General features: G+C 36.9%; 1 protein-coding gene across 5 annotated transcripts in view; it reads right to left on the reverse strand.

Moving 5' to 3' along the window:
* Positions 1–14,903, reverse strand: part of LOC117435749 (F-actin-uncapping protein LRRC16A) — a 329,028-nt gene that overhangs the window by 212,552 nt on the left and 101,573 nt on the right. For all 5 annotated transcript variants that reach the window (XM_059013484.1, XM_059013491.1, XM_059013480.1 and 2 more), the window contains exon 3: positions 4,324–4,374. In XM_059013484.1, the coding sequence (XP_058869467.1) occupies positions 4,324–4,374 (51 nt within the window). The remainder of the gene's footprint in view (positions 1–4,323; positions 4,375–14,903) is intronic.

Below are 14,903 nucleotides of genomic sequence, written 5' to 3' on the forward strand. Positions count from 1 at the left end.
CCGCCTGCAACCCGACACTTCCAGGCAGCGCCACAACCTTGGTTGGAAGAGACTGTGGTCACCACCTCTCTCCTCATGAACTGCCCAGAACTGTGCCCAAGCACATATGAGCTAGCTGTTTCCACCACGTGAGAGATTTCAAACACTGACATAGGACACTCGAGTAGGCAGTTCCGGTCCAAGACAGGGTGAAGGACCCTGTGGTTGAACAAGGCTTGGGGAGGGCGCATGTGTAGAGATATCTCAGAGAAAAATCATTAGAGATATCTGAAAAGTATTTAAAAGATATCTCAAAAAACATTTAGAGATATCTTAAAATGATTTAGATATCTAAAAATGCATTTTAAATATCTCATATAAAGCTCCATTTAAAGATATCTGTAAATCATTTTGAGATATCTCTAAATGTATTTTAGATATCTTAAAATGATTTAGAGATATCTTTAAATATTTGAAGATATCTTCAAATATTTTGATATATCTGGAAATGATTTAGAGATATCTTCAAATATTTAGAGATATCTCTAAATTAATTTGAGATATCTCTAAATGATAAATTTGGCTTGCCATAGCATACGGGTGTTTAGGTTGTTCATGTGTTCTGTGATATCAGCCAGATACATGAGGTCTGAGAATTATAATTCTACTTACAATTTTAATAAAATGGTGTATTAAATTAATTGTTAAACAGTGCATCACTCTTTTTGTTTTTAATCCCCCTTTGCTTGTTACTTTCTCTGTGTCAATGTCAATGGAAACATAAAAAAAAGTTAAGTGTAACCAAACAATATTCAATAACGTTAATTTAAAATAATAAACGATCAGTAATGTTAAACGCAATTTTGGAGTAACGATCAGGTCTACATGTTGTGGTAAGTAAATCTATTTAATTTTTTTATTATTATTATTATTATTATTATTATTATTATTATTATTATTATGATGTTTTAGGCAGGAATTTCTGCAATGTGTGTTTCACAGATAGTGAAGGTTAGGTGGTACAATATTAGCTGTTACTAAATAAAAAAAGGCTGTTTTCATAAAATCATGTCTAGTTTATATTTATCTCCGGTATGGTGACAGGGGAAAGATTAAATATGGGGGTGGTTTGGCCACCCAGCAGACAGAGCTGCTAGTGAGGCTGACTTCTCAATCCTCACCAGGAAGGAACTGGCAGTAGGCAGTGCCGGGTTGTGGTAGCCATCTTGGTGAGGACACATACACAGATGCTTCAGGTTCCAAACTATCAAGGCTCCAGTTAAACAATAAGTCAATTATTAAGTGGTTGTTTTTTGTGATATTGATAGGGAGGGGCCAGGAGTATATAGGGAACTGTGTATGTGAGAGAAGTCAGTCTGTCTGGGGAAGTGAGAAGAACGGCCACAAACAGCATGCAATTGTATAAATCACTATACTATTGTCTCCAGATTGTAAATATCACAACCATCTATATAAAGTACCAAACGTTTATTTCTCCAAGAACCAAGACTTTGTGTGTTTTATTACCCAGTCAGTCCCTTACCGCTCACAGCTTCGTAATTTATATATTTATTGCAAACGGCTGCATTTTTTCTTGTAGTAGCTCCAGCATTTTTTATAACCTTGCTTATAAAACAACCAAACAATAAAGTACTATCATTTTATGAGTGAAATGCCAATAAAATGCAGCAGCAAAGGTCATTCAAAATGATCTAGACAGCATTCAGAACTGGGCAGACACATGGCAAATGACAAACAACATTTAATTGTGAAAAGTGTAAGGTACTGCATGCAAGCAATAAAAATGTGCATTATAAATATCATATGGGAGATACTGAAATTGAATCTATGAAAAAGACCTAGGAGTTTATGTTGACTCAGAAATGTCTTCATCTAGACAATGTGGGGAAGCTATAAAAAAAGGCCAACAAGATGTTCAAATATACAGTGCAAAGTGTTGAATTTAAATCAAGGGAAGTAATGTTAAAACTTTACAATGCATTACTAAGACTTCATCTAGAATATTGTGTTGAGTTCTGGTCAACTCGTTACAAAAAGGATATTGCTGCTCTAGAAAGAGTGCAAAGAAGAGCGACCAGAATTATCACAGGTTTAAAAGGCATGGCATATGCAGATAGGCTTAAAAAACTGAATCTATTTAGTTTTGAACAAAGAAAACTACGCAGCGATCTGATTCCAGCGTTCAAAATTCTCAAAGGTATTGACAATGTTGACCCAAGGGACTTTTTTGACCTGAAAAAAGAAACAAGGACCAGGACCAGGGGTCACAAATGGAGATTAGATAAAGGGGTATTCATAACAGAAAATAGGAAGGGTATTTTCACAGTTATTTCTCAAAATGTGTTTCAAACTTTCATTTTTATGACAAATGACAGCACCGCAGTTACATTAAAATACAATTAATTGTTAAATGGCAGAGAAATAGCCCATGCTTTTATTTGTTACTATATTCCTTCAGATTGCAAATACCTGCACAATTCATTCAAATGCAATACATCCAATAATAATACAAAAAGCTTATTTTAAACAAAGAAATAAATACAGCTAGATTGAAAAACCCTGCTTGTCACACAATACTACTCGGTTTCCTAGCGACATTGATTAAAAGACGCTACACATTTCTTGCAATTTATTTGTAGAATTCTAGCATTGAGACAAAGATGTTAACATAATTTAGATATTTTATTAAACATCATGTAATCAAAGAAACTATAAAATGATATCACAAAAGTCTACCAGAAGCCCTAATAGTAGTACAGTATTTCACGTTAGATTTGAAAATGTCACATTTTTCAATTTTTGTTAGTTTTCATTAAGTATATGCAAAATTAGTTCATTCTGTAGGGCGATGTAACACTTTTGGCCAGCTGTTAATAGTATGTGTTGGGGACTAATAAAATATAATTTACTTTAAAATGACTTGAGCTCCTCTAATCTATGAGAAATATGTAAAGTGCAGTACTAGCTTTCTGCGCATGGACAATGATCAATTTAGGAACATAAAATAGTGTTTTTTTTTGTTTTTTTTACCTGCAAAACTCACCAACATCAGACTTTCATTAATATCGAGACAGCCTTGATTCTAGCAGTTTGACTTCAGTTCATGTTCTAGTTCTCCACAAAGGTGAATACTTGTTCTCTTGTTCCTGTTGAAGTCCCAGTTCAAATATGCACTGGGAGGATCATTTTCAAATACATCTCCCTCCTTTTGATGTACAACCCACACACTGAAGCCTGCCATTTTCTCCACAGTACAATGAATAGGCTACAAATGTGATTTATGGGTTTTCCAACCAGTAAGTAGCCTATCCTGTTCAGACGAGTTAACAATGTAATTCAATGTATGTGTTACAAATAACACAATACTTCAATTACCTAATTATTGGATAATTTTTTATTATTACTATTGGCTTAAATACATGTTGCTAAACGCAAAAATGATGCTAGGAAATTATACCATTAAGACACATCTTGTTCTCCGCCTGGTCTGAGGCATGTGTTAATTATGATGCCGGTAAGGGCCAATTAACAGCACAATGCAGATTTATGAATCAGGTGAATAATATGTTAATGAGAAAATTGGTCTCCAAGAGCATGTTATTGTAACATCACGATGAGTGATGTTTTTTGTCGGTAAATGGTGTTTATGCATCACCCGATGAAATACTGTTACATTAAACACTATTACTGGCACGATAAAGGTGACAGAAAGTTATATGCATATGGGCCATAGTGTTTAAATTGGAAAATAAATTACTCAATGACCCCAAACCTTATCTGGAGAGCTGGTCTTACTTATTTATTGTGCTGAAAAACCATCAGCAATAACTGTAGTATAATCAGGTTTGTGACAGTCATAGAAACCTGTAAACTGTAAAGAGATCAGCACCACTTCTACAGAGATGTTTTGTTATTCTCTTCCTGTATACAGCCATCAGAGCCATAAAACAGGCATCATGTGTTTGAATTGGGCGAAGGAAATTTAATTCAGTCTTTCCTCTATTGTGGGAGAGGGCAATGGTATGGCCTTGTTTTAAAAAGCCAACATGCAAAAACTGGACACACCAATACTACAGAAGACATAAGAAATCATGACATTTTAATCTATTTTAGGCAACAGAGACAAGATTGGTGAAGCTGACAAATCTGTGCTCTAGAAGGATTGATGAAGCTTAAAGTGTCCTCAGATTTGCAAGGCTTAAAGATGATGACAAAATGATGTCCTGACGTTTCAAGCTTTTTGATATACAGTAAGCATACTGAGTGAAGAGCACTGCATTTCCTTTGTATTTTTCTGACTGGAAAGCTGAGCCCTTACTGTACCTTGGTGGGGATTCGGGCTGTCAGCAGATAAGCTCGGTGTGATGCAAGTACCTGCAGGAAGAAAAAGCAAAAGGTGAGAAAAGGTAAAATACACATATAATCACTTTTCCTCGCTGTCAGGACGTTTTACAGCACAGTGGGGATTTGCTATAGACATAAACCTCCAAAATCAACATCACTTTTTCACGTTAATAATAATTTAGATGATCCATTAGCATTTAGAAAATTTGTTTTTGTTTAGCCTTCTGTTATTGCATGACGTGTCAATATTGAATGACCAATAAACTATCCATCATGTATGACATGTAAAGCTTTAATATATAAAAATAAAGCTTTAATATATAAAAATAAAATAACGTTTTTATTCAGATCGGAAAAACAGAAGACTCTGGCTATGCAATCATAACCAGAGGTTAAAACAAATGTGCCAGTTCAACAGTTAAGTTGTACCAGAAAACAGCAGCAACAACTTAAAAGAAAAATCACAAAAAAAACAGCTGTTTACCAAATATTAAGACAATAACTCAAAGTGTACTGTCTCTATATCCTACAAGCAAAGTCATATGTCCTCAATATGGTAGCCATATTAGTCAGAGGTCAATGCCAAAGTAACGCATACATTTAGCATGCAGGGCTTAAATAATAATCGAGATATGAAGTCACTACCTCAAATGGTGTTAGATATGGAGGCCATGACATTGTGGTGGAATCTTTGTAAAATGATCGTCACAAAGCAGTTTTTCTTCTGCAATACCCATGAATTTGACCTGAATCACAGGATACAGTTGTGCTCTAAGTAAGAAGCCAGTATCTCAAAAGCATTAGGTCTTTATCATCCAGAAACCAAAAACTCACATTAACCCAATAAGGCAGCCTTCTTCAATCAAAGTAAAGGTTCACAAGAAGTTTCCATGAAACTGAAAATATGAAGTTGGAATCCATCCATGTGCCTAAGAATATATATTTTTGAATGCACTGTCCATGCAGTTTGTTTTGGTCTGGAAGCATTTTAATTTATTAAAAATATAAAAATGTATACAATGATAATTCTTTTTAAGATGTAGACTATAGAGACAGAGTAATAGTAATAGACATGCCTACAGCCAGCTGTAGTGGAGGTATTACGCAGCAGTATGGAGTGGTGGTTAGGGCTCTGGAGTCTTGACCGGAGGATCGTGGGTTCAATCCCAGGTGGGGGACATTGCTGCTGTACCCTTGAGCAAGGTACTTTACCTAGATTGCTCCAGTAAAAACCCAACTGCATAAACAGGTAATTGTATGTAAAAATAATGTGATATCTTGTAACAATTGTAAGTTGCCCTGGATAAGGACGTCTGCTAAGAAATTAATAAATAATTACATGTGGCAATTTATTTGAAGGAGATAATAGGGTAAGAGTCCCACCAGAGTTTTCAAAATAAGCCGGCAACATCAACCGTCAAATTATATTTGTGCCGGCTACTTTTATTTTAAAATATTATTTTCGGGTATTATTGTACCAGAAAATACAATAAAAAGCATATTCTTTTTGTTATGAGATGTTGTCTGGGTTATGTCAGGTATAGAAGAAAGACATGCTGGGATATCGGCTGAGCCCTTGTCAGCTGATGACAGAAGACGAATGGGAGAGGGGGATCTGAGGAGGAGGAAGAAGAGAGAGATTGGGAGACAGCGCAGCAGACTAAAAATAAATCTGGGTCAGACTCCAATATTTGGCACCAATAGGCACTGTAACATTTGTTTAAGTTTATCTTCATTATGAGGTTAATGTTTTTTAATATTTGGTATATCATACACACAGACACACACACAAAACATAAGTGCATTATTTTTTATTATTATTATTATTATTTACTTAGCAGACACCTTTATCCAAGGCGACTTACAGAGACTAGGGTGTGTGAACTATGCATCAGCTGCAGAGTCACTTACAATTACGTCTCACCCGAAAGACGGAGCACAAGGAGGTTAAGTGACTTGCTCAGGGTCACACAATGAGTCAGTGGCTGAGGTGGGATTTGAACCGGGGACCTCCTGGTTACAAGCCCTTTTCTTTAACCACTGGGCCACACATTTGTAAATATACTACTTTAAGTATATTTACAAATCTTGACAAAAACAGTGCATGTCATAAAAACAAACTGGTATTTATGCCTTTAAAAGTGCTAAATACGGGTTGTGTCTACACTATCGTACCTTAGAACTGGACTCGAAACCACCTCAGGGGGTAGTCTCGAGTCCAGTTCTAAATTAGATCGCATCAGGTAGTGCGGTTTATCAGAAGCGTGGACACTAATACCAAACTACATTTTTTTGTGTATCCTCCAATATCCCAGAATGCTCTTTGATATGTTTGGCGAAATACTCTGAACAGGTTCCTGAAGGACTTGCTATCAGTGTACACTTTTAAAAAAAAAAAAGTCCAATGCCACATTTATTTTATACATCACTATAAACAATACTGATTGCAACAGCATTAATATATACTTTCAAATACTGTATCTTAAGCATGGCTCAAAGCTTACAAAACTTAGTTTTTTTGCATTTTTGTAATGAGATGTTTAAGAGCTACAGTAGTCCTTAATTATTTGTTTTTCTTTATTCATCCATTATTTAATCCTTTAGTTTTTCACTCCTATGTTGTTATATGCCAGTCACGATTTCGAGTACGGTTCTCCAGATCGGTTATGTAGTGGACAGGGCCTAAAATTAAGACATTCTTTTGTTATATACATTTTCAATGTGTTATTTTACTGAAAATGAAACATGCTTTTAAAATATGCTGTTGGTGTTTTTTTTCTTGCATGTTGGAGCTACAGATCATCACAATTCAGGTTTCGCACATTAGTGTCAATAATTACACTACAAAAAAAAAAAAGTATAATTTACTGAGAATGCAGTGCTTATTTAAATGATTTTATAAATTTTGTATTGAGAAGTTATTTATATCCCAAATACAATTTTAATTAACTACTCCCCGTTCATGTGAATATCAAAATATGATGGACTACGTCCTTACCGCAGTTTGTGTTCAATGTCTATACTTTTCATTAACACTGTAATCTATTTTATGACAATCAAAGTTTTTTTTTTTTTTTTTTTTTTTTTTTTAATTGTGTCTGTAATATAGGCTTGATGCAGGAATCTGTTTACTCTGCATATTCCACATCGGTAGGTTTGTTACACCAGGTCCACAAAAAAGATGGAGAAACTGAATAGTATTTTTGAAGACTATTGTCTTCATTAAATTCACATATTGTTATAAATATTGCTTTACATTTATTATTACTAAAGACTAGATACCTTTGGCACCAATCAGTACTGGAGTATTTTGTAAGGTCGGATTGGATTCTCAAGTTTTTATTTAATGCAAATCAAGCATTTGCATTATTAAAACTAGTCTGTTTTTTCTTTATTTTATTATTATTTTTTTTTTACTGTTACCAGTGCAGTATAGATTTATTTTGTTCAGAAGCAGCTTCAGCTACTTGCTCTCTATAAAGTGTTATTTTTTTATTTTTATTTTTTAATTGTGTTCCTATTCAAATAGCCTAAACCTTAATTCCCAGTGTGTTGTATAAATCCAACATTACAAATATTATCATCTATGAATTTAAATATCTTGAATTTTGAGACTGAAGCAAAATAAATAAATAATAATCAAAAGATAATACATGACAGAAAGGATAATATTTGAAAAGACAATATTTAAACTATTGCTGATTATGTGTGGATGTTTACTGCATTCTTCCATAGTACAGCAATATGTGCACTCAACTTTAGAATGCAGACTTTGCTTACATTCCAGTTTGTTTATAGCTTCCAATTTTTAGTGGGGTGGTCCCAAAGCTTTGCACATTACTCTGTATAACGTGTGTGATTTAAAGCAGTAGGGGTACTGTATATTTAAGTTGAGTGAAAGTGAATATTTTGCCTCAGTGTATTTCAGCGATTAGGAAATACTAGTTCTTTTTTTAGCCAGTCTTGTATTGCAGGGGCCCTGATGCTCCTCTTGTTGATCTTGTCTTGCTGTGGGAAGTGCTGAAATAAAGCTCCTTCATTACACTAATGGAGTACTTTGTCAGACACTACAAGCAGACCACTACTAGTCTAGCACATGCTTAAACCAAGCACAAATGTGCCAGAAACCATGTTTATCCCTTTTTTCAGAAGGATACTGCCCTCCCACACTCTCCCCCTCGCCACTATGCGCCTAGATGACATGGGTGCTCCATACTACCTTGTAAGTACCACCACACACTTCAAAACGAATTGAAAACCCTAAGTCCCCACTATCATGGGTAAAAGGGAGGTATGTATGCAAATTATTCATGAGGAGTTGATCAAACACCACAGAAAAACCACCATTAAGATGCCTGTGAATTACAGTAGAAGCAAGGAGTAAAGATTGGTGGAGTGAGAACACACTTCCAGTCTTAACTCAAGTTTTACCACCAATACTTGAATCGGGCCTTATGAGTCAAACTGGTTGATCTAATTACAAAGGCATACAGCTTTGCTATAGTATGTTCACTGTAAATGTACATATGAACGGGAGAAGACACACACAGTATAATACAGACATCATCAATGCAACAGATGCAGTTACCCTGACATGGCTATACACTGTGAAACATATGAAAGCTTTGCTATACATCTAAACAACTTTAACCAACCAAACCCACTAGTAAACAGATACAGCATAAGTTTGACTGGATTTGTAACATATGCCTGAAAAGAAAATGAAGACAGTGTATGCAGACTGTCCTTGGGAACTCCGGCCCTTAAGCTTAAAACTCTCCCCCTGTGCGCGGATGTGCAAAGCTCCGTATCTCAACTGCACCTTTGTGCTGTCTCTGAAGCCCTATAAAGCAAACTTACATAAAAAAGAAATAGTAATCATTCACCCACAATACCACATCAGAGATATGATGCCCTTTATCCATATTTTACCACAGGCTGGGAATAGAGGCCTCAAGAAGGTCAAATGAGTTCTGCCTTGAGCAAGTAGCATCAAATGTCATTTTAACATTGTCTTAGCCCGATACAATTAATACATTTCACCTCCTTATACACATCATTTGATCAGATCATTTGTTTACTTTTAATGTTTTAGAGCTAGGATAAATTTGGATTTTTCAAGTTAGAATGGTCATTCACAATTCTGATAAATTAGCTGAAATGTTATACTTGTGATACAGTAGAGAAATAGTAGAAAAACATTTTTGGAGTAAAGTAAAAAAAAAATGTACAGTACATATCAAGGACGTAAGTAAATAGTCTTATTAGCAAAGGGGACAAAAACAACATTAACTCAAGTTTTTTTTTTTTTCAGCAATAACTGAAAAAACATATATCCTACTGCAGTGCACCCATCTCTAACAGAATGCAGACACTCTATCTACAGTTATTCCCAACTGCATGGTTATAACAGTACTAGCTATTCCCAACAGCAGTTTCACATCTGTATCTTCGCAACATTACTCAGGGGCTTGATCAAAAACAAATTATAGTACTAATGAGACCTTAATGTAATGACAAAAAAACAGGTTTCAGGGAGCTTCAGACAATCATTTCTGCATAATGGCCTGTGTAATTTTGTCCGCTACTCCAACACATGTTCTCCCCTTAATCCATAGGGGCTTACAGGGAATGGAAAAAACCTAGGGCAATGTATGTAGAGTGGCGCACTTTTATTTTTTTTATTTTTTAATATAACTGGACGGACACTGATTCAACTGATTAGTTTTAAATGCAAATTACAAACGAGAGGAGGCCATTCAGCCCATCTTGCTCATTTGGTTGTTAGTAGCTTATTGATCCCAGAATCTCATCAAGCAGCTTCTTGAAGGATCCCAGGGTGTCAGCTTCAACAACATTACTGGGGAGTTGGTTCCAGATTCCCACGATTCTCTGTGTAAAAAAAGTGCCTCCTATTTTCTGTTCTGAATGCCCCTTTATCTAATCTCCACTTGTGACCCCTGGTCCTTGTTTCTTTTTTCAGGTCGAAAAAGTCCCTTGGGTCGACATTGTCAATACCATTTAGAATTTTGAATGCTTGAATCAGATCACCGCATAGTCTTCTTTATTCAAGACTGAATAGATTCAATTATTTTAGCCTGTCTGCATATTACATGCCTTTTAAACCAAGAATAATTCTGGTCACTCTTCTTTGCACTTTTTTCTAGAGCAGCAATATCCTTTTTGTAGCGAGGTGACCAGAACTGAACACAGTATTCTAAATGAGGTCTTACTAATGCATTATAGTTTTAACATTACTTCCTTTGATTTAAATTAAACACTTTTCTCTCTCTATATATATATTACAGGGCAGCAGTGTGGAGTAGTGTTTAGGGCTCTGGACTCTTGACCGGAAGGTTGTGGGTTCAATCACTGGTAGGGGACACTGCTGCTGTACCCATGAGCAAGGTACTTTACCTAGATTGCTCCAGTAAAAACCCAACTGTACAAATGGGTAATTGTATGTAAAAAATAATGTGATATCTTGTAACAACTGTAAGTCGCCCTGGATAAGGGTGTCTTCTAAGAAATAAATAATAATAATAGTATATCCAAGTATCTTGTTGGCCTTTTTTCTAGCTTCCCCACATTGTCTAGATGAAGACATTTCTGAGTCAACAAACTGCTAGGTCTTTTTCATAGATTCCTTCTTCAATTTCAGTATCTCCCATATATTTATAATGCACATTCTCCCTTTTGAGGTTTCTTCTCTAATCAGTACTTTCTGTTTTCTACATGTTAACCACTCCCTAATACATGTGCATGCATTTCCTTGAATCCCTACTGCGTTCTCTACTGTGTGTTAGGTACAGACAGAGGTAACACTGGCAACACTACTCAGGTGCGCAGGATTTATTTCAGTTGAACAAAATCTGCCAGTAATGGTAGCGCACGGTGGACATAAAATGAACAGAAGAGCAAAATCAATCAACTGCAAACAAAAGGTACTGTGAAGCCAGCTGTGCCACTCCGTTAACAATGGAGGCCCCTATTATACACCTTGCTCCTACACTTTTACATAGGATCTAAATCCTAAATGAATCCGTATTCCTTATAGAACAAAACAAACCCAGCCGCGGTCACTCACAGCTGTTTGCGGTTTCGGCTTCTTTAACTATGAGCTCCAATCCCAGTTAAATTCACAGTGTTCAGAGGATTTTGGCTTTCACAATTCGTTGCCTGTGTAGTGTGGACTTTTAGCCTGATGACCTTGCAGCAGCCCCAAGGTGTGTTAGCTGACCCTTTTTATAACAAGATGCTCAGCTGGGACATGCCCACCTGTTGGTTAGGGATCAGCAGCTGGCCAATCATCAACTGCTTTTCCCCACAACCAAACACAACAGTTAGGATGTCGCAGGCGGATTATCTGTCTTTCTAATAATTATTTACAATACTATTTACAGCAAACAAACAAAATCCCTGAATGTAAAACAAAACACACAACATACTTTTTCTCATGTGCAGGCCCTGGTAGAAATCTTGAACAGGATCCTGAATAAGATCCTGATGGATCCCATATGATCATACAATAGGATCCTGTAGGACCCCATAAGATTCTGTAAGATCCTATATAGGATCCTGTAGGACCCCACAAGATACTGTAGGTCCCTACAATGTCATGTAAGATTCTGCACAGGATCCTACAAGATCTTATAAGATCCCACACATGATCCTATAGGACCCTACAGGATCGTGTAAGATCCTACACAGGACCCTACAATATTTTGTGAGATATTGCACAGGATCCCCATAGGTCAATATCATGCACAGGAACAGGATCCTGGTCAATATCCTGTACAGGAACAGGATCCTGGTCAATATCCTGTACAGGAACAGGATCCTGGTCAATATCCTGTGAGGAATATGATCCTATTTAGGATTCCATTACAATCCTATACCAATCCTAAATGTTTAGGATCTTGATCAGGAATCTGAGGATTGTGAACAAAGATAAAGATCCTTGAAGATCAAGGTAAAGGAATTAGAAAATAAGTCTGGATAACTAAAATTCAGTCACATTAAACAGACCACATTACACATTAAATCTTATCCAGGGCAATTTATATTTACTACTGAATTTTTTGGAAAACAGCATTCAGACAACCCTCCCACAACAGTTCTGGTTTTCCTTGAGCTGTAGCTTGGGCAACAGTATTGTAAGATGTGACTTTCATAAACCATCACCTCTTTAGGGATCAGGAATAGATACAAGAAATACAATAAGTGTTATGGTTAGTATAACAAACACCTCCCCCGCGGTCTAAGGGGAAACCATTTAAATACATTTCCATGCATTAACATTATTCATTGTATTTAAATGACGTGCACGCGGTACCTTTTTCCACGCAATTCATTGTGCACGCAAGGTCGCCTGCCACTCCTAAGTGAATACAGCAGGTGTAGAAAGCACGCAGCAAAGGGGCTTATTGCGCGCAAAACACAGTACTGCTATTTAGTGCATGAGGGCCTTATGATCTTGTACGTGGTCCTACAGGATATCATTACATCTTGTGCAGGATCCTGCAGGGTGTTTTAAAGATCCTGTGTAGGATTATTAATATTATTATTTATTTCTTAGCAGACGCCCTTATGCAGGGCGACTTACAATTGTTACAAGATATCACATTATTTTTACATACAATTATATTTTTTTACACATTTTTTTACATACAATTACCCATTTATACAGTTGGGTTTTTACTGGAGCAATCTAGGTAAAAGTACATATACATATATATATAGCGTCTAACTTTGTTATACACTTATTGTATTTCTTGTATCTATTCCTGATCCCTAAAGAGGTGATGGTTTATGAAAGTCACATCTTACAATACTGTTGCCCAAGCTACAGCTCAAGGAAAACCAGAACTGTTGTGGGAGGGTTGTCTGAATGCTGTGTTCCAAAAAATGCAGTAGTAAATATAAATTGCCCTGGATAAGATTTAATGTGTAATGTGGTCTGTTTAATGTGACTGAATTTTAGTTATCCAGACTTCTTTTCTTATTTCCTTTACCTTGATCTTCAAGGATCTTTATCATGTACTGCATATTTTGTTCACAATCCTGACAAATCAATTTCAGGTGGGGTCCTGATATTTCTAGAGATTTCTACAAGGGTAATACTATCCTAAATAAGATCATATTCCTGACAGGATTCTAGCAAGGATCCTGTTCCTGTACAGGATATTGACCAGGATCCTGTTCCTGTACAGGACATTGACCAGGATCCCGTTCCTGTACAGGACATTGACCAGGATCCCGTTCCTGTACAGGACATTGACCAGGATCCCGTTCCTGTACAGGACATTGACCAGGATCCCGTTCCTGTACAGGGTATTGACCAGGCTCCCGTTCCTGTACAGGGTACTGACCAGGCTGCCGTTCCTGTACAGGGTACTGACCAGGCTCCCGTTCCTGTACAGGGTACTGACCAGGCTGCCGTTCCTGTACAGGGTATTGACCAGGCTCCCGTTCCTGTACAGGGTATTGACCAGGCTCCCGTTCCTGTACAGGGTACTGACCAGGCTCCCGTTCCTGTACAGGGTACTGACCAGGCTGCCGTTCCTGTACAGGGTATTGACCAGGCTCCCGTTCCTGTACAGGGTATTGACCAGGCTCCCGTTCCTGTACAGGGTACTGACCAGGCTGCCGTTCCTGTACAGGGTATTGACCAGGCTCCCGTTCCTGTACAGGGTATTGACCAGGCTCCCGTTCCTGTACAGGGTACTGACCAGGCTCCCTTTCCTGTACAGGGTATTGACCAGGCTCCCGTTCCTGTACAGGATATTGACCAGGATTCCGTTCCTGTACAGGATATTGACCAGGATCCTGTTCCTGTACAGGATATTGACCAGGATCCTGTTCCTGTACAGGATATTGTCCAGGAGCCTGTTCCTGTACAGGATCCTATGGGGATCCTACAGGAACTTACAGGATCCTGTGCAAGATTTCTACCAGAGGGGGGCCACTGATTGTAGTCTTTTGTATTCAATTTACTGATACCTAAAAAAAAAAAAAAAAATCAATAGTGATGAATTTATGGGCCACTTGGTCGATTTCCACCACCATATTCACAATGGGATACGCTGTAATCCTCACATGTCCCGCTAGAACAATTAACAGATTTCAGAAAATAAAAATCGGTGAAATCCTGTTGTCAGGCATTTCTAATTTTTAAACCAACCCCTGTAACTCCCAAATGCAATTTGCCTTAAAACCCTTTAGGGTCTGAGCTATTTTTGCCTGTTTTTTTTTTTTTTTACTGTTGTTAGACTTGTAGCTATAACTCATTAAATATAAAGGTTACAGGTACATGTTATACATGAAATGCATGTGCACACACTAGGCTTTCATAAAAAAAAAAAAAAGTGAAATAGTTTGAAACACACCCTGTTCAATACAGATAAAAAAAAAAAAAAAAAAGGAGAGATGCTTTTTAGAAAAAAAAAATTCTTGTTTGTAAAAAATGCATCGCCAGCTCAAATCTGACAGCGTACAATGAAACTTCAACATGTAGGGAACATGGAACAAATTGAATAATAAAATAAAGGAATTATGGC

This window comes from Acipenser ruthenus, chromosome 3 (assembly GCF_902713425.1).
Source record: "Acipenser ruthenus chromosome 3, fAciRut3.2 maternal haplotype, whole genome shotgun sequence".
NCBI lineage: Eukaryota > Metazoa > Chordata > Actinopteri > Acipenseriformes > Acipenseridae > Acipenser > Acipenser ruthenus.